This window comes from Vanellus vanellus (assembly GCF_965231255.1).
Source record: "Vanellus vanellus genome assembly, chromosome: 6".
Lineage (NCBI taxonomy): Eukaryota > Metazoa > Chordata > Aves > Charadriiformes > Charadriidae > Vanellus > Vanellus vanellus.
The window spans coordinates 60,422,650-60,440,342 of record NC_138911.1 but is presented as its reverse complement, the minus strand read 5'-3'; the positions used below and the strand labels follow the sequence as shown (position 1 = coordinate 60,440,342).

Genomic DNA, 17,693 nt, shown 5'->3' with positions numbered 1-17,693 from the left:
GGCAGTCTTGGTTTTGATGTGGTTATAAAGTCTGAAAGCATCTGAAGTCGCCATTCTGCCCACATCCTACTGATATTCCCTGCCCTGTTTGGTGCCTGGAGGGAAGGGATGGTGTGTAGGGAGGAAGCAACTCCATTCTCTGTCCCCATTTCCCCTGTCTGGTCCTCCTGGATTGTGTTCTCCCTTTGGGGTGTGGTTTTGCAAGTTTTGGGGTTTTTATCCATGGCAAAGCTGATTTCTGAGGTTCCTACCCTTTGGTAACCCTCAGGATGTTCAATTAGGCAATGCAACAATTTCAGCCTAAGAAGTTTGTCACCGTCACCCTATCCTCCACTATCTGTCCAACTATTTTATTATGTTTGTCTTGTGCAAGAAAAGGTTATTTGCAGAGGGGATAGTTTTCATCCCACTTCAGCATGGTCCTTAGAAACAATTTGTTGACTTGGAGAGGCAGATGCGTTTGTGCTGCAGGGGTGCAAATGAGTAGCTGTGGCTACACCTTTCTCCAAAGGTCTAATAAAACTTTTACTGAATGTATCCAGAACATGGTCCAACAAACAGGTTCATGAACCCCTTGGGAGTGCCCATGGTGTGCAGGTGAGAGCTTAGAAGAGCAAGAACCTTATGGAGTGTCCTTGTTGGCATGGAACTGTCTGTATTTGTCATAGAATCATAGAATGGTTAGAGTTGTAAAGGACCTTAAAGATCATCTAGTTCCATCCCCCCTGACATGGGTAGGGACGCTTTGCACTAGATTAGGTTTACTTTATACTCTACTCCTGCCACAACATGTGGCTGAATTAATGTTCTCATGGACTCTTCCATGACACTTAAAAAAGCCCTTTTTTGCAACACCTTTCTGTGAAAATTAATTAATGCATCTGTTTTCCAAATGAAGGGACAGCGTTGATATAAAATGTCATATTGTCTAGTAGGATGGGATGTCTACTCCTAAGTACCTAGATTTAATTTCTTTGTAGTGATGACAAGCTGAAAATAGGAGGCTGGTGCTCTCCTGCTGTGCATTTTCTGATCTGTCCTCTCTGTTTTCCCAATACCTTTTGAGTTCATTGCTTAGTTTGCTCAGCTGAAAGAATAATTGATGAGTGTCTGAATTTTAAGGAAAGGCTGTAAGAAATGTCATGTTATTAGTAGACAGCAGAGACTCCATGAGAGAGTTCTCATAAAGGCAAAAAACATTGGAGAAGCACATTTGAGAGCTGAAGTTAATTGAGAGGCCCAAACTGTGGGAAATGTGGCTTCCTTAGCTGCAGTGCACATAGAACCATTTCCTTCTGGTGGTGCTGCGCATGCTCTTCATGAGTTAGGTATGCAGCACAGGAATTTGCATCCCTCCCTGGGTACCTGCAGAGAAGGAAGGGGGACTGATTTTTGAGTGCATCATTAAGTGACTAGTCTTGAAGTCCAAAATTTGTAGAAGAATGAAAATTCTGGCTGTGTGTACCAGTTCTAAGTCTTTTAGGATACTTGTATGTTGGGGATCCTACAGACAACCAATGCTTCCAGCATCATCCACTCGATTAGGTAAAGCAGGAGTCTCACCTTTTTAGCTTGTATTATTTTTTTTCAATGGTGTTATAATCATTGCAGTCTGTTTAATCATAGAATGGTTTAGGTTGGAAGGGATCTTGAAGATCATCTAGCTCCAGCCCCGCTGCCATAGGCAGGGAGAACTCCCACTAGACCAGGTTGCTCAAAGCCCCATCCAGCCTGGCCTTGAACACCTCCAGGGATGGAGCTTCCACATCTTCTCTGGGCCACCTGTTCCAGTGCCTTACCACCCTCGGAGTGAAAAATTTCGTCCTAATATCTAATCTAAATCTACCTTCTTCCAGTTTGAAGCCATTCCCCCTTGTCCTATGACTACATGCCCTTGTAAAAAGTCCCTCCCCATCTTTCCTGTAGGGCTCCTTTAAGTAGTGGAAGGCTCCTATAAGGTCTCCCTGGAGCCTTCTCTTCTCAGACCAAGCACAAGGGCACAGACTTCAGAATACCACCGGTGGTGCTGACTTTGATCCAGCCCTCTCGAATAGGTGCTGTTGGGTATAATGTCAGCTTAGTTGCTCATACTGAAAGAGACGTTTGGGTTTTAGTCCCGTCTATACAAAATGTAACTCCTCAGGGCATCTTCCCATTGTAAAGTTTAAAAGCTCATGGGGGCTTTTAGAGATGGGGTTTGGTCCAAGATGAAAATTGCTGAGGCATAAGGCCTGAAAAATTTGCCAAGATATCTGCAGTGGTTGTGCAACACTAGGAGTCTGGCAGTACTGGAACATATGGATTGTGTCTGGGGATTTTTGTTCTTAAGAAAGCAACTGCTTTTTCCAATACTTTGTTCAGTTTTGGACCCCTCACTACAGGAGGGACATTGAAGGACTGGAGTGTGTTCAGAGAAGGGCAGCAAAGGTGAAGGGGTCCAGAGCACAAGCCTTATGAGGAGCAGCTGAGGGAACTGGGGTTGTTTAGCCTGGAGAAAAGGAGGCTGAGGAGAGACCTTATCACTCCCTACAACTACCTGAAGGGAGGTTGTAGTGCGGTGGTGTTGGTCTCTTCTCCCAAGTAACTGATGATGGGACAAGAGGAAATGGCCTCAAGTTGTGCCAGAGGAGGTTTAGATTGGATATTGGGAAATACTTCTTCCCTGAAACAGTTGTCAAGCGTTGGAACAGGCTGCCCAGGGAAGTGGTTGAGTCACCAACTCCAACTCTCCAGTGGAGGTATTTTAAAGATGTGTAGATGTAGTGCTGAGGGACATGGTTTAGTGTTAACTTGGCAGTGCTAGGTTAATGGTTGGACTTGGTGACTTTAAAGGTCTCTTCCAACCAAAAGGTTCTATGATTTATTTTTTAAAAAAAAACAAACCAAACCAACTAAACAAAAAAACCCCAAAAGCAAAAAGTAGCAGAGACAGTCACGTCTATAGTTTTAGTGAACAAGTTCTGAAATATATGCTGTGTTTCAGAAGTTTCCTTATGTATCATGTTAAGGAAAATATGTAGTAGTTTGTCTGGTGACTGTTGTTTTTCTTTTGTTTCCTTCCTTTTCTGAATTGTTGGAATCAGCAGCTATTCATGAGAGTTCTCTGTGGAAGATGCAATGACCATGACTGAAGTCAGAGCTGCAGGACTGGGTTTTAGACTGGAAAGGGGAAGGGAGGAGGAGATGAGATCGTGGTATAAAATGCTCTTATGCCTTCTCTTTGTTTTTCAGTGGATGAATATATTGCCATTGCTAAAGAGAAGCATGGATACAATATGGAGCAGGTAACAACCCTTTGATTACTCACTTTATTTTAAAAACTTTTCCAGCAGGTATGAAAAAATGACCTAAACCGACTGCCTAGAACTGCTTCTTCCCTTCTGTACTGTCTGTATTTTTTCCTTTCCTGCATCTCCAGAAACTGACTGTTCCTAATAGTACCCTGTGCCCTGGGGGTATGGAGTTTATCCCTAGTTTTACATCAAGAGTTGAAAGAAGAAAAACAAAACCATTGTAATTTCTAGTGGAGTTTGGCCATGAGTGTTATGTTTCCTATGGTGACTACCTCTTGAATGCTTTCAGAACCCCTAAACAACATTAAAAAGATTGGCTTGTCTTTGGACAGCTGCCTGATTGTATTGCAGTTTCCAGATGACTGCTCTATCTCTGCTTCGTGGATGTCTTGGCAGTTACTAATGAGCTATTGAACCATCATATGCTTTTCTGAGGCAAACCAATATCCACAGTTATTTACCTTAAAACTGTGCTGCAGATCACTTTGCATTTCATAGAGGAGCACCTCAGATGTCTGTGCAGTAGCACTGCGTGATTTCAGCAGCTGTTCCTGAGGTTAGCCAGTGCCTTTAGCCTAGGGATGGGAATCTTGGTCTGAGGAGCAGACCTCTCCTTTACTCCACGTGTTCTAGGATTGTGTACTAATCTTCTGTGTTAACCAACATTGATTTCAACGCTCATCTTGAGAGATGAGTAGACCTGTGCCTGGGAGGCTTTTCTGAATTCTGTGGGGTTTCCTTATGCACTAATACTTGCCCAGCCAAGGGAAGGTGGGAAATCTCATGACTTACTGTATTGGCAAGTTACATACTGTCTCTACAAAGGGATTCTATGAAAATTTGAAAGTTTATGTAATTGCTTATAGCCTTTGCCCAAACATAGAAACCAATGATTTGGATGGTCAAGGGTTTCTATTTAAATGTCTCTGCTGTCATCTTTGAGTTAGACTTTCATACTCTAAAAACTTCTTGTCGAACAAGAGCATTGAAGTTGAGATAGCGAGCAAAATTTCCAGTAAAGTCCGGAATAATCAGACTTGATATTTATAGTTTCTAAGAGCAGAAAACAGCAATAAAAGGAAGAGAAAGGCACCAAAAGGCTGCAAACTTAAATGAAAATAAAGATGGTTGCTCATTTCAGTTGAGATGGGTATATCCTGGTATTGGATATTGTGAGTAATATTTGCCAAAAGAGATGGTCTCGGGCTAATAAAAATGGGTTTCATTGTTTTACTGGAGAAGTGTTGTTTGGAGACTGTAGACTGATCCAGAAGACTAATCAAAATGAAGCTTGTGATTTTTTTCAAAAAACACTGAATTCTTGTGTTTTTAAAAGCACAGATTTGGCTAACAGAGATTTGCATTCATCTTAATGCTGGAAAAATGGACCTCCCACTCATTCCTCAGTCTCTCTTCCCTTTTTTCTCCCCTTCTCTTTGTACAGAAGTAGAAGTTATAGAACTCGCCACACTAGGATGTGAAGTGGCTGAGCAACTTGTAAAAATGTCTCTGCTTCTAAAAATTTTCTCATTCCTTCCCTAGCGCTCTCGCATAATACTCTGGAGTTAAACGTGTTTCCCAGGTCCTTTGGGATTTCCTAGACAGCTAAGCTAGGCACTTCCAGGAAATAACTGGAGAGGATCTATCTTGTATCACTCTGGAAGGCACGTACTCATTTTGTGTTATAGGGACAAGTGTCAAAGCTTTCAAATCAGGATGATTTGTTGTATCACCAAGGGACACTCTCTCTTCAGCTGGTATCATCAGAGTTGCTGTTGGCTGGGTAACTGTGGACAAGCTGATACAGACGCCCTGGAAGCCAGTCAGACCTCACTTTAGCATTTGGCCACTGTCACTGGTCTTTGCTGGCCAAGGCAGCCCTTTCCCACGCGTGCATCCCCCTGACAGCCGGTCTCTTTGGACCCCTGTGCAGGTGGCTTGGCTGACAGTCATTGCGCAGAGATTCCTGTTCTTCCATCTGTGCCCCCTGCCCAAAACCTACCTTTGCGGACTAAGACGTGCCAGTTTGTTGAAGGGAGTGGTGAGCTGTCTGGCAGTGTAGCTGGGGTGTGCACTGGCACTCCTCTGCCCAGCGGCTTTCCCGTCCAGCTGGCCACATCCATGCAGGGTGCCGCTCCCGTATCTCTGTCCTTTCTCTCCCCTTGCCCGTGGCTGAGTGCCCCGTTGTTGGCTCTGCTGCTGTTGGATGATGGCTGGAGGCTCCAGGCTGTGCTGGTGGGATTCTCTGCAGCCTCACCGGCTCGAGGGCAGGCAAAGGGCAGGCTCCAGCAGGCGAGTGAGCTCTGGCAGGGCAAGCCCATTTCAGCTGGTGTTGCAAACAGCTGTAGTAGGTGGTTGTGCTGGGCCATAGCAGCCACAGGCTTTTGGGAGCGCTACACCAAGTCGGGCCATGAGCTGTGCTCTCCTGCCAGCCTGTGTCACGCACCCGGGATATAGGAGGCTGGAAGAGCTGTGTACTCACTTGTGTATGAGTGCAGAGCTCTCCTAGGACAGCACAGGGTGGAGGAGGAATATTGCTCTCCTGTTAAACCTATAAGGAAAACCTTTTTTGTTTACCTGCTGCTTTGTGTAAGCAGCTGTCCCCTCAGCCCTAGCTAGCACCTTAGTGGTACTTAACACTCCTCTGCCCTCCCAAGATGTCTCCTTCCTTGTTTTTCCCTTGCTTTCTCACAGGGATGTTTGGTACAGCTCATATCTGAAGCTGAAAGGGATGGCAGGGGAGAGAAAACTCAGTCCTTTGTGACTGCAAAATAGTTTATTTGGCTCCATGCTTGCCAGAGTGGATGGAGATAAGTGGCTGTGTGGCTTCTGTGACGTCTCAAGTGACATTGCTGCAACCAAGCCTACTTCTTGTTCTGCATGGTGGCAAAACAGAGGAGAGGGTGCCTGGGCAGCGCTGAGAGGCCAGTAGGGTCAGGACAAGATCTTGGATAACGCTGTTATTTATATGCGTACTGTCTGCAGAATCTCAGGGGAGCAAGATCCCATAAAGGAACTGCTTTTTGCATAGCAAAGCACAATGGGGAAACCCTGAATTCAGAGGGATTTTGTAGCTCTGAGCGGCCAGGGTGAAACTACTAGATGAGGGTAACTGTGGCTGCGAAACTGAGCTGAGTTTGCATATGACGAGCAGGTTACACTGATGTTTTACTCAGCGTGTTAGGGATTGTTTTCACTTTACAGCCATTGTGAAAGGCTGGTTTCCAGCTCTGCAGAGTCAGGCCTTCCCAAAATGACTTGCGGTGGTCACTGGCATGCCAGATGTAGTGATGTGTCATAAAGCACAGGGGCTGTGCACCCCTGGGAGAGGGGTGGCTGTGAGTGAGTGTGTTGGAGATGGCGGGAGAAGGACAGTTTGCAGGTGGTGAAGCACAGCACATGCACTTTGTCTTTAGAACTGAGAACCAGAGACTGCAACAGTGAAATGAGGTGTCTCTCAAGGGAACAAATGAGCAGCCCCCAAAACAAGTGAGATTTGTTCTTCCTTTGGGCCAGGGACATCTTAGCAGCAAGTCGAGGTTGTGCATGCTCTTTGCCTTTCCTCCTTCCAGTTCTTCCCTCATCTTCTCCCCCTTTTCCCCCTCCTACTCACAAAAAGCCCTCTAAACAACCATAAAACCCCTCAGTCAACTAAACCATCCTCCAAGTGCACAGGCAATGATGGGAGTTTAGCACTGGCAAGAAGCTCCCTTTAGTCCAGCCTGTTTTTTACATAGTCTTCCCAAGTCTTTGCTTAGCTTTCCTGTGCATATCGTGATCATGAAGTTGAAGTCATTTCTTCAATTTTTTTCTCCCTCCTTTCTGTTGCTACTCTCTTATTACACTACTACCTGTGTGGTTTGCATAAACTTCAGGTTGGTCTTCACAACATAGCAGGGTGGGGGTCAGATTCCAGGTTTCTTGCATACAGAAAAGTGTCTGATGTAGCTGAAAATTGAAATTATGTCTAACGTGTTGTCTGAGAAAAAAGCTGTGACTCTCCCTGTGCATGCATATAATGTTTCTTGTGATTACAATTGTCGCCTTGTCATTTCTAGGCCCTTGGGATGTTGTTTTGGCACAAGCACAACATTGAGAAGTCTTTGGCAGATCTGCCAAATTTTACTCCCTTCCCAGATGAGTGGACAGTGGAAGACAAGGTCTTGTTTGAACAGGCCTTCAGTTTCCATGGGAAAACCTTTCACAGGATCCAGCAGATGGTAAGTGGTGTCACAGGAATGGAGGAGTGGAACAGGCGGTTGGACAATCATCTTCAGTGCCGATTGTGCTGAACTCCTGTCTAATGCTTTTGGGAGAGCAGGCCAAAGCAGGTATTAGAGGAAAAATACTACCATGAATAGAAAGAAACAATGGTGTTTCCAGAGTCTCTGTAAAAATGTTTTCCCAAAGTGCTTTATTGGTTCAGGATAAACCTTGACTGTGCAATTTTTTTGGTTGGAAATTACAGTTTTCAGTCCCCTGTGTGCTATGGTAGTATTTATGTCTCTGCTGGAGTTCAGGCATGGTCTGTACACACGTGCCCACCCACACACAAAGTAAAGATCATCTCTGTGCAAAGTTGATTTCCTTTCTTACAGCCTGCTTTTTAGGAATTCATTTTATTTGACTACGAAGTCTGTGCTTAATGTGATTTGTGACTGTCAGTGGATGCTGTAGTGGAGGTTTATACATCATTGCAAGCATTCAGTCCTTTGCTTTTGGGTGGTAGTGATATTTTTCTTTAAACTGTGATTGAAAATTTCAAGGGTACGTTTCTCCCTGAAAGGAAACTGCCGGGATGTGTGCAATATTCTTTCAAAAGAGGGAGAGGATATGAAGTAAATTTTTTTTAACTAATTGTATCTTGAGAATTTCTTCAAGTGGTTCATAACCTGAGTGGGAACCAGACTTTGTTCTTTGGTCTCCTTCAGTAAAGTGCCTCTTGAGTGTTCCAGCAGGACTGGGTTATGTTGGTTGTGACCCTTTGAAGTGAGCCTAAGCTATTGCAGTCTGTTCAGCCTCTTTAAAGCACATGTGAAGGTCCGTGTTGCTGATGTCACTGAAAATTGAAAGGCAACTTGTGTCCCAGGTATGAAGGAAAACTGCCAGGTCCCCTTTCAAAAGGGTGGCAGGAAGAGGCTCATTCTTCTCATGTTCTCCTTGAAGGTTCCTTCACTGGCATTTGTTTCCAAATGTTCTTGGAGTCCTAAAGTCTCCCACTCCCTTGGGTGAGATAATGGGGCTTGCACATACTGTGGACAGCTGATACAGACAGTCTGGGGAGTTGTGGACTCCTGAAGGCTGAAGCTGTTTTCTTCTTTATCCCCCTGTTCTTACATAAGGGAAAAGAAAGGGATGGGGAATGTCCTGGGGGGAAAAAAGAAGACGTAAAGCCCATCCTATTGCTTGGTTAAACACCAAAGCAAGAAATTCTCAATTTGGTTTATGTGCAGAAGCATGACTGTCCATGAGTGAGGTGCATTCCAATACAGGATGCCAAGCTCATGCACTGTTCCCTAGGTAATGATATTTTTTTACTGTTGCTCCCAGAAAAACCATTCTGCATGAAAGGAATTAAATGGTATGAAGCTTTGTGTTTAGCAGGGGACAGGAATCAATGGCTCGGGAGCATGTTAGTTGTTAGTTTATATGTGCTGCCCCGTTAGAACCAGTGCAGCTTGGAACTGAGGGGGAAAAATCATCAAAGCCAGAGACTGAAAAGTGAGTTACGTTACTTACCAAAGCGGGTTCTGATATTTTGGCAGTCTTAGCATGTGTTTGTAGCCAAGTGGATGTTTGTCACGAACAGCCTTGTCCCTGAGTTTGTTCTGTGGAACTCTTTAATTCCAGCGTACCAGCCTGCTGCATGGCTGTTGGCAACACAGCATTGACACAGCACCTGTGCTTTGCCAGCGCAGATGGATTTATGCCTGTGTGCAGCTGTGGGCCAGGGTGGCAGTTCGGGTGTGATGCATTATTAGGAGCTAAAGTCAACCTGCAGTCTGAGACCCAGGCTTATCTCCAGTGAAGACTTAAACTGAAGTATCTGAATAAGAGATCTGGCTTTTGCTCGCAGTTTTGTTTTCCTCCCCACCTGTCCTGCCCTCCAAGCTGAATCAAACACTTATCTAAAAAAGGTTTTATTCAGCAAGAAAGGCTGGACTTTTACTGGTAGAAATCCTGTGTAAGAACATCTGTGCAGAGTACCTCAGAAGTAGAGAATTAGTCTCAATGTAGTTTTATGCTTTTTGGAGGCAGACTTTTTGTTCATAGCTATGGGGCAATGACATTAGTGTAAGAGGATAAAAAAAAATAATTCTGAGACTTGTGTTTTCCTGTGTCCTCAGTTCACCATACAGTAACATTTCACCTTTTGAAAACATCTTTTGTTGAGACCTTTGAATAGACTAAATCATGTGAATGCTGTGAATAAGCCTTTTTAACCAAACATCAAAGATAGGCTTGGGATGTAGCCTGCAATTCAGCAGTTCCTGTGGTTGCTTACCCATGCCTGCGTTGGCTTTTAAAACTGTTATCTCAGTTTCAAGGCCCCATTTCAGATTTGCTCTTGCTATGTTCCTCTATTCTGAAGACAACCAGCTACCTGGCTGGTGAGTGGAGGCTTGCTGAGATGCTCTTTAGAGATTTTGATGTCCTAAATTGTAGGCACTAACCTGAAACACTCCCCCATAGATCATTTTTAGAAAGGCTGCAAGAGCTGCCTTGCTTGAGCCTTTGAGAGAATCCAACATAGAGAGATCAGATGTTTCTTGACAAAACCAGACTGATTGTATGTGAACTCCTGGGGATACTTTACATATAAACGTATAAAAGGATACATGTTTAATTTACAGCTTCCTGACAAATCAATAGCCAGCCTGGTGAAATTTTACTACTCCTGGAAGAAGACAAGGACTAAAACTAGTGTGATGGACCGTCATGCTCGTAAACAAAAAAGGGAACGTGAGGAAAGGTAGGTTTGCAAGCAGAAAGGCTGTGTATTGACGCACACTGATTTCTTCAGACTAACTCAGAGATTCCTGTTAGCTTGTAAGAAACTAGATGTAGGATATTCCCCAAAATGTTTCCTGGTACCACGCCTTCTTTCCCCACCCCTCTTCCCTGCTCTGCATGTTTTGCTTTGCTTAAAGCCAAAAGGAATCTGTTGGCAATTAGGTATGCTCCCTTTTTCAACACTGCAATTCCTGGTTGCCCTCTAGTGCAGTGGTCACCGTCCAATCGCTCTAGAAGCTTTTTTCTCTGATACTGCTTGAGTGTGGAGAAAATGAGATTAAAACTGTTTACAAGCTGATTGGCACTGTTGTCAGCAGAGCCAGAGAAGCTGATAAGCAGGACAGTAAAAGGAAGTCATGAAAGAGCAGGAAATCTGCCTTTATTTCCTCTGTTTGATACTCAGTAGAGTAAGAACATGCACCTGATGGGGAACAGGCTCCAGTGTAATACCCCTCAGCCTGTGCACACACAGACCCTTCCCCTGCATTTTCCTTAGAAAACTGTGACCAGTATAAGGCTGTCAGCTCTGTTCCCTGAGAAAGATGAAGTTAAGGCTGTGTTTTTGAGTGACAGAGAAGAGAGTAGCACAGGGGAGCTTAGAAGTAGTTCTCTAGCAGAGGTGTCACAAGGAGTGCTGGGTGCATTGGGACTTGGGTGAGGGTGGTGGTGTTCAGGAGGTCACTAGCTACTGAGTTTCAGCAAGTGAGCTTGACTCCTGCTTGTGCAGCTTTGTCTGAAAGTTCACCTTCCTGGATACCCATGCAAGCCCTTGAAGGTACATTAGCCAGTGGCCTTCTGTGTTATTGCTGGAAGTATCTGTACAGTTAGAACTGCCACTCAGTGACTTTTGCCTAGTTCTAGAGCTGACAGAGACTCAGAAATGTGGGAGCCTCAGATGTGTGTGGGAACAAAAAGCCCCTCTGAACAGCAGCGACTCCATCCGCTTGACACAGGTGCCTTCTTAACCTGCTCTAAAATGCAGTTAATGGCTTTGCAGACCAAACTTGAGATGCGCCTGGCTTTGGAAGACTCCTAATGTAATTGGTCAAAATTCTGCAAAATCTTTTCCCTCAAAGGAGTTGCTCCTCTAGCACTTCCCAGGGAGCTGTTTGCTGACTCCAGTGTGTATGAGCATACCCTGCTTGGGAACAGGGAAGAAATGTGTTTCTAGGGTTGAGCTGGTACTACACCAGTGACTCACTCAACCTCTCCCATATCTCTGTTAGGTTGACAATACTTGCTTAACAGGCAAGGCCAGGGAGAATACTACCAGCCAACTTGTCCAGTATTTGGTTGGCCTTCTCTGACCTGAGTCTCTTCTTCCATTCTTCTTTTCACTTCTCTGCAAAGGCTGTCCTGATTTTTTTTTTTTTTTTTTTTTTTTTTCCCCCTCTCCACATCCCGCTTTTTTTTTTTAATCCTACTAATTTAAGGGGGCTGGGAAACCTTTTATAAGGAGTATATGTTTGTCTCGTACTATGTAGTTTAGGATCTTTTAATGCTACCTCTCTGTTTTTGTTCTGTGCTCATAAATGAAATTACTCTGGTTTGGAAATACATCTCTCTTGTACCTATGCCTGTTTGCTGGGAAAAGCAGCACCTCAGACCATCTGGTGATTGGGAAAGAACTGTATGGGCTGTCACGTGTTGTAATTTTGTAACCTTTGACGATGGCAGCTGTATTGTAAACCAAATTTCGTTTTCGTCTGCAGCAAGCTAAGCACCAGGCCATCAGTTTGATGTTCGATTTCCCTTCTTCCCCTCCATTATGTAAAATAGTCAAAGCCCTACACACCCAAAGGATTTGTCAGTGCAGCCATGTAGGGGGTGGAAGCAAAGCTGAGTGAGTTTGGGGTGCCTGGATTTTGAGTTTGTACTGTGCCATTGGGTGTTGGCAAAATCTCAGAAATGCTCTTTTAGTTAACAGTGATCAATGTCTAAAACTGCAGGAATGAGTGGGTGGGTTTTGATCTAGCTCATGTCTAGGGAACTTGCTGGAATAGAAGAGCAAACTAGGAGCACAGCAAAACCTGTGGGGGTTTGGGCTTTGCAGAAGGGCTGAAAACTGAACCTAGGTGAGAACACAAGGAAGCTCATTTGGAGATGGAGTTAAGAGAAGAAGCAGTCTGAGGTATCTCACTCGAATACTGCTGTATCTCTTGCTGTGGCTAGGCAGGGAAATTCCCCAGCCCCTCAGATTGTCACTAAAATAGCTGCCAGTGCATTTGGGACCAGGTTTTCGGTAGCTGTTCTTAGTTGTAGGTGAGGGGCTTTGTGTGTGCAGCTCTGGGAGGGGGTGCTTGGGAGTTTATTTCCTGGCATCCTGATTACTCAAACTAAATAACTTGTGAATCAGCTGGTGAGCCAGGCAGCTTGGGGGAGCAAGCCACTGCTCTTGAGGAGATGGATGCCAGCTCAAGCCACCCGACAGTATGTTCCTCCTTAGTCTTATGTCTGCAGAGGACATTTCTGCAGTGGGGAGACAGCCGTGAACGAGCATCAGTACCGCAGCCGTGCTCACTGTGCAAATGTTCCTGTGTGATTGCTCCTCGGCTGGCTCCGGCTCCCCAGCAGCATCGCACAGCTTCTGCTGGGGCTTCTCTGCACAGCCCTGCCTTGCGCTGGCACTGTGACATACCTGCACCATCCAAAGTTCCTCGTCCTAGGCTATAAAGTTTGACATGACAAAATAGGTTTATTTTTTTAAAAAAATAATAACAATAAAAATCTTTGATTGGGTCAGCTTATTTCTTCTGTTTCTGGACAATTAACTTTAGTTGTGGTGAAAATAGATTCGATTTAATATCTGATTAAAATTCCAATGAGGCCCAACTGGCCAGGTATGCCAAGGTCACTTTCAATATGGCCCCAATTTCATACCTATTATTATTATTATTATTATTATTCTGTAACTGATAACCTCTTTTTCTTTTCCAGGGGAGAATTAAATGTGAGGCTGTCACTGAAAAAAAAAAAAACAAACCAAACAAAAAACAAACCAAACCCAAACATCTTTTATGCTTGTTCTTGAGAGAGTTCATCTTGTGCATGTCTGTTTTGCTAAATATTAAGGAGTTGCATGAAATCTGTGTTTTAGCTACTTGCTTTGATTTTAAGTCTTTGTTTCTGTCTCAGTTGGCTTAAAGTTAAAATGCTCAGTGTCCCATGTTTTTTAAAAGATAACTTGTGTAATCAATTTCATGTATCTTGCCTTCCTCTGAGCAGACTTGTTTTGCTTCAGTACGCTACTGAGAATCTTCCTTTACAAGAGACAGTCCCTAGTATATTTACAATTAAGAATTTCTTGACTTAAAATTAAAACAAATAAACAAAAACCCCAAAACCAAAAAAATCCACCCCAACTGCCTAAAAAACCACCTGGGAATAAAACTAAGGGAAGCTGTTGGACTTGCTATTGCATCCATGCATTTCTTCTAGCGTGCTATTTATAGAAAGAGAGCCTCACAAACTAATACAGTATTGTTTGCTTTTGTCTTCCAGTGAGGATGAAATGGAGGAAGCAAATGGAAATAACCCTATTGATATTGAAGTCGAACAAAACAAGGAGAGCAAAAAGGAGGTATAATTCTTTTCTTCCTACTGTACAAATGAAAGTGTTTACTTACTAGCTACTTCATGTAGAAACTGACAGTATCTAATTTTCTTTACTTGTGCTTTGTGTAGTTGTCATACAAGAAAAGAAGAATTGTCTTGATTTATTCTTAGATCAAGACAAGTATAGACAAATAAGTTATGGAAGTTATGGATGGAGCTGGGAAAATTTAAGACTTTACCATTCAACTATGTGAATGTTTCCAGTCTTTTTTTATTCTCTCTTTGACTGTGTTAGCTTGAACCACCTTCAGTGATGGTTTAAATCATCCTAGCAGTGGAGATGGAGCAGAAGCACCTATATCCCCACTGAGATGGCCTGGTGGAGGGGAGATATGTCCTTTAATCTTTTCTAGGTAGACTAGCAAGAGTGTGTTTATCTACACCTTAGACTCTAAGGTAAATTCCCGATGTACTGAAATCCTCAGCAATAGTTCTGAGGATTTCAGTGGCACCAGGATTGCAACTACAGTGGTAAACAGTGAAGGAGAAAGCTTTTGTGTGGCCAGTTCATTTTGTCTGGCAGAGGGGGCTTAATCTGTTGTTATATGCTGAATATTTTGTCTACTTGAAAGGTATTACTTGCACCTCACTTCAAATACTTCATTTTAAGTGGGCATAGAGTTCTGGATGAAAATAACTACACAAATATAACAGGCAGTTTTGAAAACCTAGTCTGTGATGCTTAACAGGAAAGTGTATAGTCATTTTTATTTGCATAACCTGCTGGTTATCTGTTACTAAATAAAAAAGGCCTTGCCACTCAGCAGCAGCGTGGGTTGTAGTGTGAGTGCGTGCTACAGGAAGATGCTTACCCTAAGGCCTTCTCTCCTTGAAGTAGCTCCCTTTCCTGATTTCACGTAGCCTAATTTCTCTCCCATAGTCATTCTTTTTCAAATTTTTTTTAAATTATTTTTTTAAAAGGATATATGTAGGAAGAAAACACTAGAAATATTTTAAAACATGATTACACACAGGCAAACCCAAAGTCTTAGAACAGCTGTTTTGTCAATCACTGTCAGTGAGATTAATTCCTCTAATAAATTATTTTGAATGGAAATAACTGAAAAATCACAGCATTCTAGTTTGTTTTTTACCCATGCCAGAGTGCTCTCTAGACTTTCCAGAAAAGCCTAGCTATTGCTTCCACCAAAAGAACCAGCATCCCTGATGACTTCCAAAGAGCAGAAGAGATGTGAAGCCACTCATATTCACCCTTACAAGAAGCTAAGTTCTCAAAAGCCTCAGCAACACCCAAACTGGAAGGGTTCTCACTTGGCTAATAGTATAGAATCCTAGAATGGTTTAGCTTGGAAGGGACCTAAAAAAGATCATCTAGTTCCAACTCCCCTGCCATGGGCAGGGAGACTTCCCACTAGACCAGGCTGCTCAAAGCCCCATCCAGCCTGGCCTGGAACACTTCTAGGGATGGGGCATCCACAACTTCTCTGGGCAACAAACTGCAGCTCTCCAGTGTGTCTTGTAAATAATTAATACTATCATCTCATTTCCTATTATTTTAATAAATTTTCGAGTTTGGATTTCTCTGTAAGCTCTTTGAAAGCTTGCATCTGTAGGAGAGCTCCCTTCAATCCCCGTCATTATTGGTTCCTTCCCTACCAATGCTGGCATGTTCTGAACTTGCTGCAGAAGAGGGAAAGGCAGTTCTTTGCCAGCTTGGCTGCCTCTGCTGTAAGGCCAAACCAGAGCAGATGGCTGATAGCTACCATCAAGACATTTTCATAGAAAGTCTCGTATGGGCTGTCTGCCCTCCCTGTCCCACTAATACAGGCCATGGCCCTCTAAAGTGTAAAAATGTTCTGGTGATGTGAAAGACCTCACCAGAACTCAAGGACCATGTGCAGCCTGGCTGTGTATGCAATGGTGGGCAGCCTTGTAGGGGCTCTTCTGGGCAGGGAATGTACTGGTGGGTAAAAGGAAGCTGGCAACCTGCATAGCCTGTTCAGAATTAATTTGATTTGATTTTGCAGTACCTGCACCTGGGGCTGATTGAAAATGCCTTGAGAGAAAGCAGGCATCAAGGATGGGGAATATGTTCTTTCTTGATCGTTACATTTCTTTTAATGACGTGGGAAGATGTGTAGGGGTGGTGATGTACCACTAGCCCAGGACTCTTACCGTAAAGAACCTCCCTGTCCCAACCCGCAGAGATGTTTTTTTCCAGCTCTGAGACATGTTGGTTACTGTATGACTTGCCAAGTAATACTGGGATTTCTCAGAGTATCTGAAATCTCTCATCTGTTTCCTCTTTTGGGGATTATTGGAGGGGGAATCTTCTCTTTTTAGTACTTTCAGTGTTAATGCATCTGTTCAGGTTTCCTCAGATAGTGACTCCATAATACTGAGGTCACGAGTTAGAGCTGCTTTCTCCACATCTTCCCTGTTCCTGGAAATGCCTTCGATTTCATCCTTTGCTTTTATGTGGCTTGAGATAGCTTGGCCTTTTCTTTTTACACAGTGAAATCTGAGGAAGGGAACTTTGTACGAAAGAATTTGTAAGACTGAAGTGCGCTGGATAGCAGTGGCAATATCTAAATAAACAGAGGAGCACTGCTAAATCCCTGTATTTTAATTCTCGCTGGTTTTCATGAATTGATGTAATTCTGTAGAGAGATGTGTGTGTCCAGAAAAGTAAGAGTCTCCAAAATAGAGTAGATGTTCAAATTTTCAGAGCCTGCGTCATATCACTGGAGCCTAGAGGCATTTGGAGAATTTTGCTGGAGCTCTGGCTTCTTGTCCATAACACAAGAGCTTCACATTCTTTGAACTGTGTAAAACAATCATTTGAAACTGCTTTCATTTTTCCTTAATGTTTGGGCTTCTGGGATATTTGCACTGCAGGCATTGCACGTTGGTCAACCTTCAGTCTGAACCTGTTGTGAGGTGTTACTGCATGATCCTGTGAAATTCTGTATGTAGATGAAATATGAATAAATCTGCAATGTCTGTCTATGTTGAATAATTTACCTGGCTCAGCTATCAAAGTGCTTGCTTCTGAGGTGGAGTGCAGAGCTTACCTCTCTTGTTCAAAGCTAAACCAGTCTGGTTTCTCCTGCACTCCTTTCTGCAAAAAGTAATAGGGTATCCATCCTGTAACAGCAATAGTTATTTCTTGCTCCTGGACTTGCCTTAGGCATTGTCTCTCATGGAGTACTCTGCACTAAAGGAGTGAAGGAAAAAGGTTGAGAACAGGCAATTGTCCACATTACTACTCCTATGTGGCTCTGGCCATTGAGCCCAGGAAGAGGGTGCAAGCTTTTATCTGCCAGCAGCTGTGTTGGCATCCTCCAGTCTCTGGGAGGCAGAGCCTCATGATTATGTGGGGCTTTGTGCTCAACCTTGTGTGGGTTTGAATGCAAGAGTTTTAATGTTCACTAATGAGCAAAAGCTGCAAACTGTAGAAACTACATGTAGCTGCAAATTAGGAGGGAAACAATAGCGCTAAGTGAAGCCAATGTGTTTAAAGCTGGCAGTGATCAAGTAGAGGATTTCAGATGTGTGGCCTTCCCTCTCTGCTTTTTCTCTCCCCGCCACCCTTCTTCTGTGCTGTGTTCTTGGCCAAGCTCCAGCCACTGGGTAATAAATCTTGGGTATGAGTTGCTTGTTGAAAATAACTTCTGGCAGAAATGGTTTTGGTATTAGACAATGAGATGTGCTCTTGAAGTATCTGTGGTACAGTGTCCTAGCTAATCAAGCTCTTGGAGGTATGCACCTAATTCTTTGCTTTAGACAGAAGGCATAAGAATAATTAGT

At 43.6% G+C, this 17,693-nt stretch overlaps 1 protein-coding gene across 1 annotated transcript in view; it reads left to right on the top strand.

Annotated features, from left to right (window-relative positions):
• RCOR1 (REST corepressor 1) overlaps positions 1-17,693 on the top strand; it is a gene marked incomplete at its 5' end in the record, with an annotated part of 86,082 nt that overhangs the window by 61,054 nt on the left and 7,335 nt on the right. Inside the window, 4 exons of the mRNA XM_082485495.1 lie at positions 3,232-3,284; positions 7,352-7,513; positions 10,148-10,266; positions 13,809-13,887. Of these exons, the coding sequence (XP_082341621.1) occupies positions 3,232-3,284; positions 7,352-7,513; positions 10,148-10,266; positions 13,809-13,887 (413 nt within the window). The remainder of the gene's footprint in view (positions 1-3,231; positions 3,285-7,351; positions 7,514-10,147; positions 10,267-13,808; positions 13,888-17,693) is intronic.